At 51.4% G+C, this 19,560-nt stretch overlaps 8 protein-coding genes across 8 annotated transcripts; 4 read left to right on the top strand and 4 right to left on the bottom strand.

Annotated features, from left to right (window-relative positions):
• Positions 1-17: 17 nt before the first annotated feature.
• CLUP02_07114 (uncharacterized protein) lies at positions 18-1,429 on the bottom strand (the record flags this gene model as incomplete). The annotated part of the gene is made up of 3 exons (XM_049286110.1): positions 18-899; positions 957-1,084; positions 1,420-1,429. The coding sequence occupies 3 exons, from the start codon at positions 1,427-1,429 to the stop codon at positions 18-20; spliced, it is 1,020 nt and encodes a 339-aa protein (XP_049143253.1).
• Positions 1,430-2,211: 782 nt separating this feature from the next.
• On the top strand, positions 2,212-4,677 carry CLUP02_07113 (uncharacterized protein; the record flags this gene model as incomplete). The annotated part of the gene is made up of 1 exon (XM_049286109.1): positions 2,212-4,677. The coding sequence occupies one exon, from the start codon at positions 2,212-2,214 to the stop codon at positions 4,675-4,677; it is 2,466 nt and encodes an 821-aa protein (XP_049143252.1).
• Positions 4,678-5,740: 1,063 nt separating this feature from the next.
• On the top strand, positions 5,741-7,384 carry CLUP02_07112 (cytochrome P450; the record flags this gene model as incomplete). The annotated part of the gene is made up of 2 exons (XM_049286108.1): positions 5,741-6,048; positions 6,172-7,384. The coding sequence occupies 2 exons, from the start codon at positions 5,741-5,743 to the stop codon at positions 7,382-7,384; spliced, it is 1,521 nt and encodes a 506-aa protein (XP_049143251.1).
• A 646-nt stretch (positions 7,385-8,030) lies between these two features.
• Positions 8,031-10,509, bottom strand: CLUP02_07111 (uncharacterized protein; the record flags this gene model as incomplete). Its single annotated transcript, XM_049286107.1, has 3 exons — positions 8,031-8,453; positions 8,510-9,734; positions 9,794-10,509. The coding sequence occupies 3 exons, from the start codon at positions 10,507-10,509 to the stop codon at positions 8,031-8,033; spliced, it is 2,364 nt and encodes a 787-aa protein (XP_049143250.1).
• Positions 10,510-12,331: 1,822 nt separating this feature from the next.
• Positions 12,332-13,993, top strand: CLUP02_07110 (uncharacterized protein; the record flags this gene model as incomplete). The annotated part of the gene is made up of 1 exon (XM_049286106.1): positions 12,332-13,993. The coding sequence occupies one exon, from the start codon at positions 12,332-12,334 to the stop codon at positions 13,991-13,993; it is 1,662 nt and encodes a 553-aa protein (XP_049143249.1).
• Positions 13,994-14,322: 329 nt separating this feature from the next.
• CLUP02_07109 (H/ACA ribonucleoprotein complex subunit 3) lies at positions 14,323-14,679 on the bottom strand (the record flags this gene model as incomplete). Its single annotated transcript, XM_049286105.1, has 2 exons — positions 14,323-14,420; positions 14,505-14,679. 2 exons carry the CDS (start codon positions 14,677-14,679, stop codon positions 14,323-14,325), a joined length of 273 nt encoding a protein of 90 aa, XP_049143248.1.
• A 1,356-nt stretch (positions 14,680-16,035) lies between these two features.
• On the bottom strand, positions 16,036-18,501 carry CLUP02_07108 (uncharacterized protein; the record flags this gene model as incomplete). Its single annotated transcript, XM_049286104.1, has 14 exons — positions 16,036-16,103; positions 16,153-16,359; positions 16,422-16,514; positions 16,588-16,683; positions 16,743-16,868; positions 16,931-17,110; positions 17,143-17,343; positions 17,395-17,490; positions 17,546-17,650; positions 17,702-17,810; positions 17,993-18,092; positions 18,240-18,306; positions 18,353-18,395; positions 18,460-18,501. 14 exons carry the CDS (start codon positions 18,499-18,501, stop codon positions 16,036-16,038), a joined length of 1,533 nt encoding a protein of 510 aa, XP_049143247.1.
• Positions 18,502-18,615: 114 nt separating this feature from the next.
• CLUP02_07107 (uncharacterized protein) lies at positions 18,616-19,521 on the top strand (the record flags this gene model as incomplete). Its single annotated transcript, XM_049286103.1, has 6 exons — positions 18,616-18,691; positions 18,755-18,986; positions 19,022-19,160; positions 19,223-19,233; positions 19,307-19,420; positions 19,476-19,521. The coding sequence occupies 6 exons, from the start codon at positions 18,616-18,618 to the stop codon at positions 19,519-19,521; spliced, it is 618 nt and encodes a 205-aa protein (XP_049143246.1).
• Positions 19,522-19,560: the final 39 nt, after the last annotated feature.

Genomic DNA, 19,560 nt, shown 5'->3' with positions numbered 1-19,560 from the left:
TAGATGGCTCATTTTGCTTATGACTGTGCTTGTGCTTGTGCCTCTACCGTTGTTGTGAGTTTGGAAGTAATGTCGCTAAAGATGTGAGACAGCGAACAGTCCTGGTACTTCTCGACAAGAGTGTCGCCCTTTGTCTCGCCCTCCTGTTCGGCCTGACCGATATCCTGACCGTGGATTTGCGTCCCTTGAGGGTACTGCGGCCTCCTGCCGGATTCGACAAGTTCGCCAAACTGAGGATCGATGGGTACGGTGCCGAGGAATGGTACCGAGAACTCCTGGGCCATGACGGCTCCTCCGCCAGAGCTGAAAATGTTGGTACACTCTGAGCAGTGAGGACAGACGAAGCCGCTCATGTTCTCAACCACACCGAGAACCTTGATATTGGTCTTGACACAAAAGTTGAGCTCCTTTTTGACATCTGCCGTGGCAACCGCCTGCGGTGTCGTAACTACAACGGCACCCGCGACCTGGCCAGGCCGAGCATCTCGCAGCAGTGTCTCGGCAAGGGAAATATGCTCGTCGCTGGTACCCGGGGGCGTATCGATGAGTAGATAGTCCGTCTCATCCCACAAGACGTCGGAGAGGAACTGCCGGACCATGGCCGTCTTTTTGGGTCCGCGCCAGACAACGGCATCGCCGCGTCTGGGCAGAAGGAATCCGAGACTCATAGCATGGAATGAGCCGATACCCTTTTCTTCGACGGCGTCATGGACAGGCACGGGGAGCCAGCCTCCGGGCGCTTGCTTAACCTTCTCTGCTTCAATCGACAGCATGCGAGGGATCGAAGGTCCGGTAAGGTCGACATCGAGTACACCCACAGAATGCCCTGCGAGCGCGAGGGATAGGGCCAGTTGCGTCGTCACTGAAGACTTTCCGACACCGCCTTTGCCCGACAAGACCTGCATGGCCAGTCAGTCGGCATTCAGTTACACGGAGAGAAAAATGAGGGGTCATACCAGCACAATGTGCTTCACTTTAGAAAGCGACATGTTGATGACAATGTAATCTTTGGAAGTATGGGAGTGAGAGTTGCTGCATAGAAGAAGTCGTCGGAAAAGCGGAGTGCACCGAGTAAGTAAGGTACCTATGTCACCAGAGATGAAGGTGAGGTTGAAGAGCAAGTCAAATGGGCATCATTTAAAATCAAGCTATGCTTGTTCCCCACCCAATGGCAGTGTGACTGTGTGAGCCCGCGGGGTTGGTAAGCACAAAAAAGACGACCAAGCCAAAGGAAGGGGAAAGTTTGCCTCTGGCCGTGAGTAAAAGTCTTGTCTACCTATGCCCGAACTGATCGACTCTGGAGATAGCTAGGTAAGTAGATCATGGATGGTACTGTTGGTAACGTTTGACGTGTTCTAGAAGAATTCCATGGCATCCCATGGACTTTTGGTCTGCCCCTCCAACACTCAACTCACTCACATGCTGTCATCCGCAATCGGCGCGAATGGAATGCTGTGGCTCTGGGTGCTTAGGTATGTTATCTTATCTGTGATCCTTTTCTTATCGATAAAATATCTTACTTCCGTGTGGCTAAACGTCGGGTCATTGAATGGAGTGCATGCAGCCCGTCCCTTACTTAGCGTGCTTAGGTGATGGACTCGAAGGGGAAGGGGAAGGAACGCGGCTGGAACCGTGGGACCCACCAGTAGAACGCCAAGCTCCAATCCCAGACACGCAGTGAGTTGAAGTTGAAGGGGCTACTGGTCGCGCACAGACGCTCTCCGACACGTCCGGAATCCACGACGGGGTCAGGTCGTCTGGCAACTGCATGCCATTTCTGGTTCTGGACTTGGTTCTGGGTCTCCATCTCCGTGCCTGCAACAATCAGTGCGTCCCTTACCTTTCCCAGTCTGATCTCCCATCTCAAATCTCGCAATCTCCGTTCCCTTTTTTCCGTCCATACCTTAAACAATTCAATTCGCGAAGCTTGTCCTTACTGTCGAGTTCTTCATTGACACTAGCGCGTCCACTCGTTGAGACAACGCCATCCGCTTCACGCTCTTGGAACTCCCTCTTTGTTCCAGTCTCGCTTCTGTTCCTGTTGCATAGCTTGGGGAATCGCTCTGCGACCAACCGAGTCGCGGCTCGCGAATTCAAGAGACAATAACATGGCTATCTAGTCTGCCCCTCAATCGCAACAACCTCACTTGCGGAAGACCGCACACTTCCTCATATCGACTTCCTCAGCATCATGAATTGTAGTGTCGCACAATGGACGATCCATGGGGCTCCCCGTGGGCATCATCTACCGACAATACAAATGCGCCTTCCACCAGTCCCTCCAAGACTATCATCGAACCTCCACCACCCGCCTTCCTCTCCACCCCGAGCAACCTGAACCTACCTTCCAGCCAGTCAGCCTGGCTCGACGACGATGCCTTTGGCGATTGGGCATCCCCTGACCCTGGTCAGGCTGCGAATGCATCTCCGTGGACTTGGGGCAACGATGCCACGCCAATCGAAGGTCTGACACCGAGCTATGAGCCCAGGCCTAGAAGGAAGAGCAGCACACCCAGGTGGCCTCGAAGCCGATCACCCTCGCCGGGACTGAGACCTCCCATTACTCCCAACACCGCCCCTCACAGCGCTTCCCCCGGCCAGCCTTCACCTGACCCCTGGGCGAACCACGTATCGACCTATACAAGAGACGACCCCGAACCCTTGGCCGATCTTCCCCAGATACCAGACGTCCCGCCGCTTGTGCTCGAGCAAGCGCAGATCGGTCTGGGCTTAAAGAATACTCCCAATGCGTTTGAAAGGGAATTCATTGCCCATACGCCAATAACTACACAATTCGCCGAACCTCTTGCCGACCCCTCACACGAATACCTACAGTTCAGCGATACTCCTATTTTCGATCGATTCCCAACTACTCCCAAGCACGATCACGATGTCGCTCATTCATCAGCCTCGGCCTCAGCCTCGTCTGACAACGATGACGAACACGACGGACAGACAGGCGCGAGGCACGCTGACTCCCCTATAACCTCTATCGAAGACAATACGTTACCGAAACCTACGCAGAGGAAAGCCTCTGGCAAGGTTCTGGAGCTCGTTGAGATGTACGACGGCATTGCCAAGCGAAACACAGATTCCCCCGAGAGGGCGCCTTCATTACGCCGTAGTGTAAGCCGAGGGCCCGATATTGGCTCAGGAGATTTACCCTGCCAGAGAACTACCGAAGACTACCTGGCAGAAGAGGATCAGGAGCAAATGGAATCTCGCGACACGCTGGAGCCGACCGCAAAGGAATTACTAGATAAAGGGAGCAAAGTTGAAGAGGAGACCATCAAGATTGACAAGCCAACACGCCCAGAACACGAGCCCTTCAAGGTTGACCTTCAACACCTTGAAGCTCTCCTGCCAGACGTCTCCTTGCATGAATCAGTTTCACCCGAAGATGTACCGGATCGAGTCATACACGACAGCTTCGTGAGCATCTCCGAGCGCAAGATGTGGTATCGATTGTCCCGCCATGAGTCTTTGCGCAAGCACAATGCGGGAGACGACGACAATTATGTCCGAATCAACTGGACGAATTCCACTCTCCGGCAAGAAACGTTGAAAACTGTTCGTCGTTGGATAGAGGAAGATTCGTTCGGAGGACGACCTTTCCGAGGAGGACTGGCACGAAATGCGGGCGGCAAAAGCTTCGGCTGGGACGCGACTACAGCAGCATCTCCGGTCGATCTCGACAGAGTGTTCGGCCGTAAGGCAAAGCGGAAAGCGTCCATCCACCGTCCAACACATTCAATAAGCGGCCTGCCCTCGCTATCGGCAGCTCCTATTCTCCCTGGCTCTACGGGGAGCACGCCGGCCATGGGACAAAGCAACGACAATTGGGAGGGTCTGGCGACGTTTGGCTGGAGCAGCGGGTCTGGGGATATAAAACCACCATCGGGAACGGCGATGCAAAAGCCTCAGGCTACGGGTATACCACTACCTCTGGCCTTCACTGGGTTTGACAACGCGCCAAAGTCACATGCGTCCCTCCCGGCGTTCATCAAGCCGACCGCGCCGACACCTCCACCAGCACTCAGCGCTACGAGCTTAAAGGAGATTGAGGGTGCGGATGCGGGTGCAGATGCGGATGACGATGAATGGGGAGACATGGTTTCTCCAACGACGGCTGAAGCAACGGATTCCACTTCCCTTCCCAAGACTAGCTGGGATTCATTCTCGACCAACCCACTAGCCGAAGTCACGAGCATGCCGCCTCCCGATGCCTTCCTGACTAGCAGTCACCCGGGAGCCGATGCACTCCGCACCGGGAATAACAAAGAAAATGATTCCCGTAACAAATCAGGACTGTGGGATATTGGCAATGTCATCAGCAGCCCCACCCCCGCCTCCACAATGTCTGCGGCAGCAAGTATACCCCAAAGCCAAGACGGCCCTCTCAGCCCGCCAGCATCTGCGAATACATACACATTCAGACCGGCGTCTACGGTTAAGCGACCAGCAAATATATCCATCGCAGCCAACCTCAACGACCCGCCGGACCCATTGCTGTCTGGTATTACCGGCGTATCTGCGGGAGGGCCTGCTGAAACCCCACGCACAACGGGCTTCCAGACGCCGTCCACGGCGCAACCGCCCAAGACGAGCACCGAGGGTTATGATTTTGTGCAACAATTTGTGCGTGAGCTGCCAGATTTATCGTATATGCTTAGATGAGCGGTTTTGTTTTTTCTGGCCATTTTTGTCACTATTCATACAAAGGACCTCGACGTACCTTAAGCTACGGTAGAAGCACGAGAGGACGGCTGGCATTCAGGTAGCGTTTTGCTGTACTCATACTTCCTTCATTCTCTCATCATTTGGCCATACACTTGAAGTTTACATGTATGTTGCATTCATTCTGGCGTTTGGTGGACATTGGAAAATCCCATAGGGCCGGATGGTAAAGGCACCTTGGACAAGGACCTTGTTCTGGCACACATACATCGTATATAGGGAGTGGTTGTACAATTTAGACAGTATTTTTTTACTCAACCACGTCTTCTTTTGCAAGCCTCGGTATGGCTCGCGATGAACAGAGCTCCGTGTTTAAACCCGAGGCAACGCAAATCTCGGAGGCGTATGACGTGCGGCCAAGCCGTTTTGTGAGGCCGAGCACATCCACCTGTGGGTTATGCCAGCGGGGCGTTTGACCGGAAAGGATGGGCATCCCCCGTGTCAGAGCCCCGACTCGCGATCCCGACTTTGACTGCCGTCTCGACCGTGATTGCCGTACTCAGTGCCGTGCGGGGACTCGCGGGGGGGAATTAGGGCTCTCGTTGCGGGATGGCTGTGTCAAGGGGGGCGTCGTCTGGTCTTAGCCAAAGGATTTGGACGGGGGAAGAGGCGTGTCGGTTCTCCGCGCCCCGCGATATCCACCAGGACAGGGTCCCAAAGAAAGCTTAACGCATAGCGTAGCGTCACGGGTGTCTCGGTTTGTTATCATCTTTTTTTAAATGGCTGCTGCTTGTGTTTTGGGAAACGTAACTAACCTTAGCACCTTGGGACGGATACTCTCTCTCACACACCCACACCCACACCCACACTCACGAGAGAACAAGTACAAGAAGGGCCCCCGGCGTCCACATGTCGACAACTTTTTGATTATTCCCGTGGAACTCTAAAGTCTTGTTGAAGTCCATTGGGACCCTTTTTACTCAGATATCAACTCCTCTCGACCTCCCTTGTCCGAATCTTGGAAAGGTGGACCAGCTTCATTCATGACGAGAAAAGCTTGACTATGGCCATCCTAGAGCTTCTCATCACGCCTTGGGCACCGGCCCTGGTGGTCGTAGGCGTAGTTGTCTACTACCTTTACCCTTTCTTCGTCACATTCGGCTCCCTTCGTGGAATTCCGGCACCGTTCCCAGCACAATTCACCAATCTGTGGCTTCTCTCCGTTGTCCGGCGTGGCACGCGATACCAAACCGTCGATGAAATCCACAAGAAGATGGGGCCCGTGGTTCGCATCCAGCCCAACCATGTGAGCATTGCCGACGATGAGGCCATTCAGGCCATCTATGGTCACGGCAACGGCTTTCTCAAGTCGTAAGTGTTCTCGCTCACTCAAAAATGGGCTATGCGCTGTCCTTTGGTGGTGGGCTTCAAGCTCTAGTCGCCAGAGCCAAGACCGTTCAATTTTTGACTCGAGACATACTGACCCCGCACCAGAGACTTTTACGACGCCTTTGTCTCCATTCGGAGAGGACTCTTCAACACCAGAGACCGTCATGAGCACTCACGCAAGCGCAAGATTGTGTCGCACACCTTTTCCGTCAAGTCAATTGGCCAATTCGAGCCTTATATGCACGAGAACCTGGTCCTCTTCGTCCAAAAGTGGGATGAGCTCGCCAAGAACAACCCAGCTGGCGCCACCATTGACTGCTTGAAATGGTTCAACTACCTGGCATTTGACATTATTGGCGATTTGGCCTTCGGTGCGCCGTTTGGCATGCTTGCATCCGGTGCTGATATCGCCGAGGTTCGCGAATCCCCCAACAGCCCGCCCATATACGCACCCGCCATTGAAATTCTGAACCGGAGAGGCGAGGTTTCTGCCACTCTTGGAATTCTCCCCGACCTGAAGCCCTGGGCAAAGTACATTCCGGATCCCTTCTTCAGCCAAGGCTTGGAGGCCGTGCAGAATCTAGCGGGCATGGCTATCGCGCGTGTCAAGGCTAGACTGGACAACCCTCCCGATATCGACAGACTGGATCTGCTTGCGCGACTGATGGAGGGACGTGACGACAAGGGAGAGCCTCTGGGCAGAGAGGAGCTTACTGCCGAGGCCTTGACGCAGCTGATTGCCGGTAGCGACACGACTTCCAACTCTTCTTGCGCGCTTCTGTACCACGCTGCTAGAACCCCTGGCGTATTGGAGAGGCTGCAAAAGGAACTCGACGAGGCCATCGCCCCCACCGTCGATGTCCCGACCTACGAGATGATCAAGGATCTTCCCTACCTCGCCATGGTCATTGACGAGACGCTCCGCTTCCACTCCACCTCTGGCATTGGTCTACCACGCCAAATCCCCGAAAACTCACCCGGCGTCACCATTCGCGGCCACTTCTTCCCTCCCGGCACCGTTCTCAGCGTTCCTTCGTACACCATGCACCACTCCAAGGAGATTTGGGGACCGGACGCTGACGATTTCCGCCCCGAGAGATGGGAGTCGCTTACGGCGAGGCAGAAAAATGCTTTCATCCCGTTCAGCACCGGACCCAGGGCATGCGTCGGAAGGAACGTGGCCGAGATGGAGATGAAGCTCATCGTCGCGACGTGGGCTAGGAGGTACAAAGTTGAGCTGAGACAAGAGATTATGGAGACCAACGAGGGATTCCTGAGGAAGCCTCTGGCACTCGACATCAACATCAAGAGGCGGTGAATTACGCAACTCTTTGGCTGGAAATGTGGCCTTGGAGCTTCTTAGATTGTCACGGCAGGGTATTTAGCGTTTGCACTTGCTTTCAGTTGTAACTCAATATTCTCGAGCTCATTCATTCCTCAATGCTCGCAAGCTCATGTCCCAGGATTTTCAAGCCACGCGGTATTCATGGTCACATCGTCTCATTAAGAAAGCCACCTTCAATAACCAGCACCTACTACCTAAGTTTCTAGGACTGTAAATGGTTCCTGCAATGTACTATCTCAAATGCATGCTGGACCATACCGACCATTCTCACTTTGAACCAAGCTGTGGCAACGTTGCAAATGCTTGGGCCGTTAGCCGTCACTGGACAAGTCTGGCTCGCGGAGATACCAAGAGTGTTGCCGTACACCCGGAAAGCTTCAAGCTTGTTGATAAGTTAATAACCCGACCTCCTCGGACGGTGAGGAAATGGCCCACACGCCGGCGGGATAAGATGGGTCAACGTCTGATTTCAGGGTTCAGGTCAAAGGAGGTTTGGCCAATATAGTCGATAAAGCTTGAAGTGTTTATACAATGACCAATCGTATGCATCAAATATCTCTTTAGAGTTTGCTCCAGGGCCCATGGATTCCGGTGTACATCCCCGTGTACCTCTCCGGCACTAGAACTCGCCTTGGAAATCGCCTTGTGCCCACTCATTTGAGAACCATGCCAAGGAATCCAACCCCATGGGTTCCATGTTGAAATCAAGACTGTCAAGTGCTCCCTCGAATGCATTATTGACCTCCAGTGAGCCGAGCGCAGTGGGTTGTGATGGCACAGGCGCCTGCTCGTCTGGCTTGTTGGATTCGGGAACCTGTATATCTTCCCAAGCACCAATGCCAAATGGTCGATTGGTGAGCTCGTCGGCCGCCGGCGCGCCTCTATCTGGATCGTCCGCCAACTGCACCTGCTTCGCGCGAGCAAGGCGGATGCGCTTGGCACCGTTGCCATTTCTCTCGTCCTGGGGCTCTTCACTAAGCAGCCGACTAGGGGTAGCCTGTATCGAGAGACCGTGGTCCATGAGTCGTTGAAGATCGGCTTGCTGTTATCACTGATCAGTAAACTCCTTGGTGAGACAAGAGCGTCATTGTTACTAACAATTGAGACTGCAGCTGTTCCAGAGCAACAGCCCTTGGTCACCTCGAGACAAACCGAAGCCTTTTTACGAAGGATATCTGGCGTGAGACCGTACTCTTCCGCGTTCAAATGGTAGATGTAGTAAAGCATACGGATACACTGATACGCGCACACCGGCATATCGAGGTCCGCAACGGGGTAATGGTCCAGCGCTCTGATGGAGGTGAACATATTTGACATTTCCATCGCATGCTCGTAGCACTGGCGCTGACAACCAGCGATGAATTCTGGCCCCAGCCGTTCAGCAGCTGATCTAGTCAAAGAATCGCGAAGCCCAACAAGTCCTATCCTGAAGAGATCACAGTTGCACTGCCGCAACCAGACATGAATCATGATGAAGACGCAAAGGCGTGGAGAATATGCTCTCAACCGCAGGCTGTTGTCAGACCAGCGGAACGACACAGGCAAGCGCTCAGCAAAGTCCGAGAGCTCCTTTGCAAACGACTGGAGTTGCTCCTGAAGGCGTCCAAGGTCGTCGTTGGAACAATTTGAGGCTCGCTTGGCGAACTTGAGGATTCTGCCGCGGAGCCAGAGAATGCGGACGTGTAATGCTAAGCTGCCAATATCGTCATTCTCGGACTCATCGGGACTAGGGACCAGCGGTCGTAACGATGGCGGCGCAAGATCGAACTCGAAGTCTCTCTCGTTGCAAGGAAGCGAAATGTGAATCGTCTCGGGCGTCCACAGGGTCAGATCGCGGTATCCTCCAGCCATGCCTTGGTCAATCATGAATAATGCCCACATTAGACGGCGTCTTGATTCCTGGGCGAGGAAGCACAAATCTGGGTTGTCGTAGTTGAGTCGAAGAGCCGTAGCGAATCTGGCCGCGGTAGCAGCAAGCATGAAAGCGCTCGAGAAGCGTCGTGTCAAGATCCGATACTTGATTATGAGAGCAAGTGTTTGCACTTTGATCGTTGACGCATTCTCGAGGCCCTTCAAAATGAGTCCCTCAGACTCATCAATACATTTCTCGCCATACTCTCGCGTTCCCGGCCCAAGGTCAGTGAGCATGCTCGTGATGCCAATGAGAGCCAACAGCAGCGGCCGGTCTAGACCGCCAACATTATGCCGCTGCATGAGAGAGGCCCGGTGAAGGAAGGACAACATGGGAATGTGATGAACATGGCGAAAGAAATTGTCCAGAACTCGACTTATCAGAGACTCGAACTGAGGATCAGGTGCCGAGCTGAATTCAGTCAGTGGATGAGGCACGAGGGTGAGTAAGGACAGTAAGAGTGAGCCTACAGATCATGATTAAAGGTGCTGGGGGTGTTGGACGCCATAGCATCGGCCATGGCGGCATCGGAATCGTGTGCCACATCATCCCTGGACAATGACCGACGGTTTCGAGCGTCACGATTGGTAGCGAGTGCCGAGTTCGACGAAGTCGGTGATCTGACTATTTGGTCGACGAGACCCGAGGGATTGATGCTCAACCGGGTGCGCTTGGAAGCTCTGTAGACGCACTCGATGCCTTGGGTACGACATCGGTCACAAGCCGGTGTGTGACCACTACACCGAGCTTTACGTGAGTGACAGCTCTGGCATGCTTGTCGGACACGGCGTCTTGGTAAGGGAAAGGTGGGAGCGGCAGCAACACCATTAGCATCAGAAGATGGGTCTTCGTAAGTACAAGAGAAACCGAGGCGTTCGCAGTTGCTGCAAATGTCGCGTCGGCCGTCGCAGCGGACCTTACGGGCCCGGCAGGTGACACATGTCGTCGCCGAGGACCGCTTTGTCGGTTTCGGAGACACGGACGAGGCTGCGGCTGATGCTGTCACGGTGGTAGCTGCGGCGGCGGCCAGGTCTGCGGTTATGTTTGCCGTCGTTGAGGCGGCGGCGGTGGTGGTGGCAGCGGCTGTCGGTGGTCTGTCGGGTCGGAGGTGATGTCCAAGGTTGTCGTTGTTGTTATTGTTGACGCTGCTGTTGCCGATGGTGTTGCTACCGTACAGGTCTGCCATTCTCCCAATTACCTCGATAGGCGCGCGCCCTCGTTGCTCACCGGAACTCGGCGGCGCGTACAATAGACATGGAGAGACAGATGAGGCTCAGTCTAGGGCTCATGGGTTGCCCATTCCGGAGAACAATCGGCGTGGGTCTCTCTCTTTGAATGCGTGCGCGCAGCCGGCAGCGTGTCTACTTAGCTACTGTATTCGTTCCGAGCTATGCCTAGGTAATTATGCAGGAGAAATCCGGGGAACAATCACACTGTGCGTGACTGTCCCAGCTCACTTGACGTAAGGTAGGGCAGAGTGTGAGGACTGGCAGTCAGTTGGGGGATACGGAGGACGGGGAATGCGTGGGAAGAGAGAAGGAGACGGAGGAGATTGGCTCTGGGAGGCGCTCCGTGACCGAACTGTGAACTGTGCATGTGTCTCTCGGCACCACACTTGTTCTCGCTGCTCAATCCTCAATCCCCGGCAACGGTCCCTCTCAGGCGACAATACCTACACTCCATTCCATGTACGTTCCTGGCACAAGTCATAGCCGTAACCGGGCCCTTTCGGGGGGTGTCTCTGACCTTGGGAGCCTTGGGAGGTGACATTAGTTCCTTGGTATCGGAGCTGAGCAACCCGATCCATCATTGCTGGGCATTAATCAGTGGGGTGTGCTACCCTTCTAAGGTACTACCAACTTGCCAACGTAGCTCCCCGAAAATCTCTCCGGTGGGATGTTAGGGCGAGGAACTTTGTTTCTAGAACACCCAACGCCACAAATACCCTAAGAGACCTTGAGAGTCTGTGAGACGTAAAAGCCATGCAGCGATTCCACTCAAGCTGACACAACAAATTCAACGATAGGCTGAGCTCGAAAATCTTGACTTTAGCAGGCAAAAGTGAGTCTCCTGCAAAACTGTCCCTTGTCCATGGGTTATGCCAACATAACGGTGAAGAGACCACCGTCATTTGGAGAACCATCCACACCACACCACTCCGGCACAAGGGGCGGCTGTCGGCACCCAGTTGGCCTAGATGAACTTGGATCTCCAAGACTTTTGCGAACGGGACTGAACGCTCAATTGTGCTCGAGCGTCGAGAAGCAGTTCTTGAAACTAGCCACAGCTGTAGAGACTTATTTAGAGCCTTTACAGTCACGCGACACAATCTGAATATGTGCACTTCATAGAGGCTAAACAGCGTGTAAGAGACAGTCCCCGGCTGTCGGCTTTGAGATAGATACCGATTGCCGGTACCGAAAGCCGCGAATGAGTAACCTCCAAAATACGTTGTTTCTGCATTTCGCACGCAATCGCATTGGGGCCAATACTGGACGCTCTTTTTGAAGGCATACCAGACTCATAAGAACATTTGACCGAGGTCATTTAATTTTTGTCGTGGGTTGCCTCATGAAGAGAGAAGCTTAGTATTGCCGAGAGCCGAGTCAAGCCCCTCTTGTACTCTAGGAGTATGAGCGCTTCACCGCAGCTTCTCTTTGTCACATGGAATCTGGCTTCTTTTATCCTTCGAATGTGTCGTAGACATGGAGCGCCCTCTAGGATTTAACGGCGGTCAACTTCTGCCTCGATTGTCTAGTAACTCTGTACTATGTGCTTCGCATAGAGAATGTAAGTCTTTCTGTTGATTCTCGACAAAACAGTCTATTCTAGGTAGTGAAGGCAGTCTACACTAATCCGTGGCGCCTATTTTATCACAGCCTCCTGCAAAAGTAAGTTACAAGAGCCTGATCAATTATGACAATGACATAAGACACAGTGTGTGAGTTGGTTGAACGACCGGACAAATGCTTCACATTCTATCCGAATTTGGATGCGCTACACCGACAATGCGGTCAGGGATACTCGGTGAGATGAGGCGGTCAAGGTGTGGCCGGGTGGCGGTGCGGGGCTTGACCGAGCCCAAAGGGAGGGGTGGCCTGGGCGCCTGTCTTATCGAAGAAAAAACTACACCCCACCACAACCCCGCGATAATAGAGAAATTTCCCATTCCGTTCAAAATCATTCGCCGCACTCACTGCCTGCTGCCTCGACACTCTCGATTTGTCTGCACCGAAAGAGCTTTTTTCGCCGCTTTTCGGCGCATAAAATTCCCACCACAAACGAAAAGTCGACAAGCCATCATGTCCACCGATGCCGTGGCCGCCCCGGCGGTCGCAAGCCCAACTGCGGCCGAGGAGCGCAAACCCATACACGCTATTGTTCTGGATACCGGCCCATTGATCAAGAACGACCCTCCTGTCAGCACTCTAATCGCACAGGCCGATGAGCTCTACATGTTACCCTCCATTGTCGACGAAATTCGCGATGTCAGCACCCGCACTCGAGTTCAGACTACCCTCATGCCTTTCGTCAAACTTCGCAACCCCCGCCCCGACAGCATCAAATTCGTGTCCGATTTTGCACGCCGGTCTGGTGATCTCGAGGTTCTCAGCAGACCTGATTTGCACTTGCTTGCCTTGACCTACGAGCTTGAGCTTGAGAAGACCGGAGGCGACCAGAATCTGAGGAAACAGCCGGGTGCGCGGTCTTCTAACGACAAGGCATCCGGCGCCGAGACGCCGGTACCAGAAGCCGAGGCTGAAAGTGAGTCGCAGGGAAAGCCCGCGACCGAAACCGATGAAGTGGCGGAGCCCACTCAAGCCCAGGAGGACACTTCAATCGAACAGAGCGCTGAGAAGACACAAACCGAAACTCAGCAGAGTGCGACAGTGGAAGCCTCGTCATCGGACGTTGAGACGGCACAGATTACACAAGATATGAGCAACCTCGAGGTGGACGACAAGACAACATCCGAGCCAGCTGTAGCAAGCGTCGCTGGCGCCATTGAGGCCCAAGGAGAGGAATCAGATTCTGAAGACGGTTGGATTACACCGTCCAATGTGAAGAAGCAAAAGGAGAAGGACAGCAAGTTGCTGCAGCCGACTGCGCCTGCAATTGACATCAAGGTCGGAATCCTTACCTCCGATTACGCCATGCAGAACGTCGCTCTGAGAATTGGGCTCAATTTGCTCTCGCCGTCCATGTCGCGCATCACCCAACTCAAGACGTGGGTCCTGCGGTGCCACGGGTGCTTCCAGGTCTGCAAGAAGATGGATCGCCAGTTTTGCCCTAGCTGTGGACAGGCCACTCTGATTCGCACGTCTTGCACGACCGATGAGGACGGCACCTTCAAGATTCACTTGAAGCGCAACTTCCAGTGGAACAACAGAGGCAACGTTTTCAGTATTCCCAAGCCTTCAGCTGGCACAGCCAGCGGCAAGCTCTCCAAGAACGTCGGCGGCAAGAACAACTGGGGTACCAACCTCATTTTCGCGGAAGACCAAAAGGAGTACGAGAGGGCTGTGGGTGACAATCGCCGTGCTCGGCGGAGAGATCTTATGGACGAGGATTACCTTCCGAGCATTCTCACAGGTGACCGCCAAACCGGTGCCAACGGCAAGGTGCGACTGGGTCCAGGAAGAAACATTAACGGTCGTAGGAGGAGATGAGAGGCAGTAGGTGGGTTGGAAGCTGATGTTTATATGTTCTGCATGATACCATGATAGACCCCTTAAAAGGCAGGAAGAGGGCCGCGAAACGCAAAAAGTCGAACGGAATGGGAACAAGAAAAAAACGAGGTTGGATTTTGGATGTGTCGCTCTGATTGTAGGAATTGCAGAGCAATCTATCGCAACACGGACATAGTAAAAAGACTCCGATGATCCCCTGAATGCAAGCCTTTCCCCAACGCCGATTTTTGTATACCTGGGTTTGTATTCACGAGCCTTGAACAGCTGTCAAGGGCTTCGTTGACCCTCCCTCCGCGCCAGACCATGTCTCATGTTCTATTTGTTGTGGATGAGTCGTTCTCAGCGGCGCATGGTGTCGTGAACGAGCTGGGATCGAGTGGACGGATGTATGGTTTTTCGATTGCTTCTTGTGCAATTTACATATTTACTCGGCCTCTGGAAAAATCATGATTAGATTGGTTGCCGGTCGAGTAAGAGGCGCAAAACTTACTTTGCTGCGTAAGCAGAAGGTTGAAGCGACGCTTGAGCGTAACGCGCTGGCGCGACCACTTGTCATCGGGAGAGAAGCGGGCAGGGTGAGCAGACTTGGTGACCTTGCCGTCGACAACCTTCTTGAGGGTGTAGACACGGCTGCCCGCCTCATCGAGAGTGTACATCAAATGCATCGTGGAAATCGGGTGGATGTGGTCGGGTTGAGCGTAGAATTGTCGGTGGGTGGTGATCACGGTGGGCTGGAGAAACTTTTTTTTTCTGGGTTTGCGATGCAGACATTTCGAGGTCACGTGATCAGCGGTCAACAACCAATAGATAAGGCTAATCGGGGTATCTTCTCGGTGTGGAGTGGGGCAGCCTAAATGGAAGGTACCTTAAGACCCCACCCCACACGACGGATCACCCCCTACGACAGATCACCCAATTCGGCCACATTCAGCCAAAACCGCTATTTTATATATACATAACTAGTTATAAAATAAATATTTTAAAAGATATAGAAGCTATAGAAAAATATAATCAATATGAAAAAAAATTCAAAAAAAGTATTTTTATATTATATTATATAGTAATATTAGATTTAAAAAGTATTTTTAAATATTAGTGTTTACTAGTAGTTTCTATATAAATACTAATATTATATTACGCTCTATAACTCTTTTATTTATTAGAAAAAATAAATTTTTAGAGTTAATTATGTTTGAAAGATTTAAAATATACTTATATAAATAGTTTTTTACTAGTAATATAAGTATTATTATATATAAATATTGAGTTATATTATAATAAGTAGTATTTATAAAAACTTAAATTTCCTTAGGTTCTATAATTAGTATAACGCTAAAAACTGTATTTTTAAACTCAGAAAAATATTCTAAAAATTATAAAGATTTAAAATACTTAGCTTTATTAATTTTTAATAAAGTTAAAAATCTTATTTTTATATAGTAAAAAACGTTATATTTAACTTACTAATATCTTAGTTAATATAGAAAATTATAATTCATAAAAAATATTTTTATAAGAAAACTATATATTATATATTTAAAGGTATTTTTTATATAATTTTAATATTATAAAATGAAGTAGGTAGAATTAGTGGTTTTTGAGTGAATGTGGCCGAATTGGGTGATCTGTCGTAGGGGGTGATCCGTCGTGTGGGGTGGAGTCTTACCTGCCCGATCCTCAAAGGTGATTCCGCACAGTAATGAGCTAAGTGCCCAAGGTACCTTGTCTATTGCCAGAGTCCCAATGTCACAACCCAACATGAATGCTTATAGATTGTTAGGAAATTGCCACATTGCCTTGCTGAAGTCTCAATCAACGCACACGTGGAGTTCTCTCGGCGCTATCTATCGTGCAAATCGAAAAACGATGCCATGTTCAAGGTAATGGACATATCAAATCTGATGGCTAGAGGCCACTATTGCAGCATTGAATGGCATGACCTATAATCGGAAGTTGCGGCACCATGAACCTGGCCCATCCGACGTTTGATCAAGTGTAGGGACTGCCTAACCTCCCTGCCCTTAATGATGGTGCCCCATTCCCTGCTCCTTAAAGGGCTTAATGCTATTGCCCTTGGGAAAGGAAGGTCCTACTAATGGTGAGCGCACATTCTAATCATTGCGGAGTGACAAACGCACCAAACTTCGGGTGGACGATATAGTTGTCCTTATATACATCTACTGTATTGTCCCGAGAATAGTCCATGACCTTGTCAAAGTCAATACATTGGTGAGGCGCCGTTTGGTTCACGATGGGCTTCGCGTCGATGTCAGTCCACATGTGGGTGATGATGGAAATGTCACCACGACAGGCTGCACCCATGCGGAGGACCTCAAGACAGTGCTCTGTGATGTTAATTAGTACTATCCCAGGTTCAACGACTACGCAGTCTCGTTGACAAACTCACGGTTATGCTCTCGATTCGTAGCGATTTCTTGCTTGGTTGCGTTGGGAAAGTAGTAGTCGGGCGACAGCGTTTGGTAGAGACGCTTCTGTACATCTGGTTAACTCTACTCAGATAATCGGCGTGGGCAGAAGATAACTTGCAATGCAGTGCAATTCGTGGAAGACACTGAGCATGCCAAGATACCCGCCATCGGGTAGCTTGACCGCTTCATGCTCCCGTCCCCAACGATGTACCCATTCTTCGGAAACTCGGACATTGTTATCTGAGGTAGGCGACTCAGATTAGTACATATACTTCCATGTAGATTCAGTAGTGGCCTACACTGTAACAAGTCCCTCCATGCTTGATCTACCTCTGGTCTTGGTTCACCCGTGTATTTGCCATGTGGCGGACCTTGAATAGGGAAGACTTCGAGATGAGTCTTCTCGCCGACAGCCTTTGGCGGTGCTGTACCATAGTGAGTTTCTGGGCCTAGGATAAAGCAGACATTTCAACAATGTGAAACCTACCATCTATCAAACTAAACACTCCCGAAAATGGTCTGTTGGGCAATAATGAAACAGCAAAGATTGCGGTGTAGATGGTGATCAAGACGGCATGGAGAGTCCACACCCCGAATCTATGAAGCTTTGATGTGTGCCGTATGTTTGCTGCTGCAACTGCGGCCTCGACAGCTTCACGACTCGATGCTAGACTCTCATCAGAGTACACAGGCGCGTACTCTTTGTGATTTCGGCCCATCTTTGAGCTGAATTCTCGATAGCGTCTGGAGGTGAGGCAGATAGGAAGTCTGTCAAAGGCCCGACAACAGCAGAGAATGAGATTTGCAGGTGAAGGAGACTAAGACAATTGAGCCGTCCGAACGACCAAATGGTAGACGAAACCAGATGAAGGGAAGACGCCGAGTGGGTGTTGCAAATTGCTACGAGATAGCGTCTTCAGATCAAAACTGGAAGGATTCGTGAGGGATCACAAAGCTCTGTAAACTCCGCCACAGTCACAGATGTGGGCATGTCCCGCCTAACGACCCAAGCGGGACATGTGCTGATGATAATCCTTTCCGCCAGATCTGGAAGGTCTGTACAGTGAAGGTCATCTTATCTGCGATGGCGTTTTGAGCTTACCTCCATCAGAGGTGAAACAGACGACTTGAATGGCCGGAGGACGAATGTGTCGGTGCATCCAAATCCTTCGAGCGTCAACACTATACCCAGCCGGAAGAACCCCCGCTGACCAAGTCCAATGTCTGACAGTGGCTCGCTTTTCGAGTCCGGACGAACCAATCTGATACCAATACACCACCCTGTTACGTGTGCCCCTGTCGTCGCATTGCATATGGAGTTTGCCTTCGATGAAGATCAATGGGAAGTCAGCGAGGAACGCAAGTTTCTGGCGCTCAGTGGGTATGACAAAACTAAACCACTTTCCACATAGTAAACAAACCTTTATACCACGAAACTATTCGCATTGCGTTTGTACCCGAATCTGGGAAACAAACTTTTGAATGAAGGCTGATTGCTCCACCCTTCGGGATTAGAATCTCGACCTGGATAAGTTTAACCTGTACGGACAAGAGAAGGCAGCAAGTTCGATGTCGAGAGCATGGCTGAGAATTCGAACGCCGGCTGAAAGACCACGAAGTCTCTGGGTCTCCGTTCAAGCTCTATGCAACTAGATCCTATGGCTGTGGGGCGGGAAACTAATTTCAATTCGGAAGGTCAACGATGGAGGTGCTCGTAAGCATGACTCTAAACGGCTACTTCAAATGCCAATGAAGACTGGACAGATCCTTCAACATTTAGCTTACTTTTTTGCCACCATTGACTACCCTGTAAAATTGAGTCTTGGAAGTTGTGCAAGTGAAGCCACAGTTTGTTAATTCTGACTGGTGAAACCACGATTCGTCAGTTGCGAGAGTCATCTAAATGCACCTGCCTCTTTTATCTCGCAGGTCAGCTTGCAAGGTTCCAGCTCCTGATGGCATTGTATACGAACCGAAAGCTTTCCACTATTTCCAAGCGTGACCGATTTGTCTCACGGGGGGTCGATCATAAGAGACAGCTCCAACGCTGTTCGCCATTTTCCAACTAGAGGACCTCGACCTTTCCTGTTCTTTCAGACCAATTATTTTTTCGATTCACACTACAATTCTAAAGCATTCTCTTGACTCGCCGAAGTCTACGTATATTACAACATGAAGGTGATCGTCTTGTTAACGGCACTGGCGGCTTGCATTGCTGCATTGCCTGCTATTCCTCATTCAGGTCAGGGTACGTCGGTGATAGACTGGAGTTTTTGGCTGGAGATTGGTTTCATAAGCTAAGTGTAAACAGCTCAAACCAGTGCAGATGAATCCTACCTCCCCATGAGGATACGGGCCGAGACCAGTGCCGACGAGTCTTATTTGCCGATGAAGAGGGCCGAGACCAGCGCCGACGAATCATACCTTCCAATGAGGCGGGCAGAGACGAACGCAGATGAATCTTACGACCCTATGAGGCGCGCTGAAACCAGTGCCGACGAGTCTTATGACCCCATGAAGCGCGCTGAAACCAGCGCCGATGAGTCCTATCTTCCCATGTAGACAGACTCACGTCAAGATGGGTTCTGTTGGCTTCCGGGTCTCTCAACTCCGATGTAAGTCTGAGCAAGAGAACACAAACCAGGGATAATGAGGCTCAAGATCACTCGGGATCAATCGCAAATACTGAGTTGTTGGGGGCGCAGCGCGATATTTACGTTGGTGTTTCCCTCTAGAACGAGAAGTGTTGACTGAATACAACCACGATTGCACATTGAAGTCTCGATTGAGGTCCAATCAAGTCTTAAGTACTGGGGTCTAAGACCACTGCTCGATCATGCTATTGAATTATTCCAAATCCTAGCCCGAATACTCATGAAAACCCCTTCTCAACGGGCTTAGGCCACAGGTTGCTGAGGAGGGGTTTCCGGGCAATTCACTACTTTACACCAGTGTCAAACTCGTACGTCAGTTCAAGGTGAGACCAAAATACTGGCGGTAGTCAGAGGCACATGGGACATTGGTTCACCAAGCTGGTACAGACTTCAGTTGCCTAAAATTGTATCATTCACCCGCTGAGACAAAACAGAATTGAATGGGCGAACCGCAGAACTCGTT

The sequence above is a fragment of the Colletotrichum lupini genome, chromosome 4 (genome assembly GCF_023278565.1).
Source record: "Colletotrichum lupini chromosome 4, complete sequence".
Classification (NCBI taxonomy): Eukaryota; Fungi; Ascomycota; class Sordariomycetes; order Glomerellales; family Glomerellaceae; genus Colletotrichum; species Colletotrichum lupini.
This window is presented reverse-complemented; position numbering and strand designations above follow the sequence as displayed.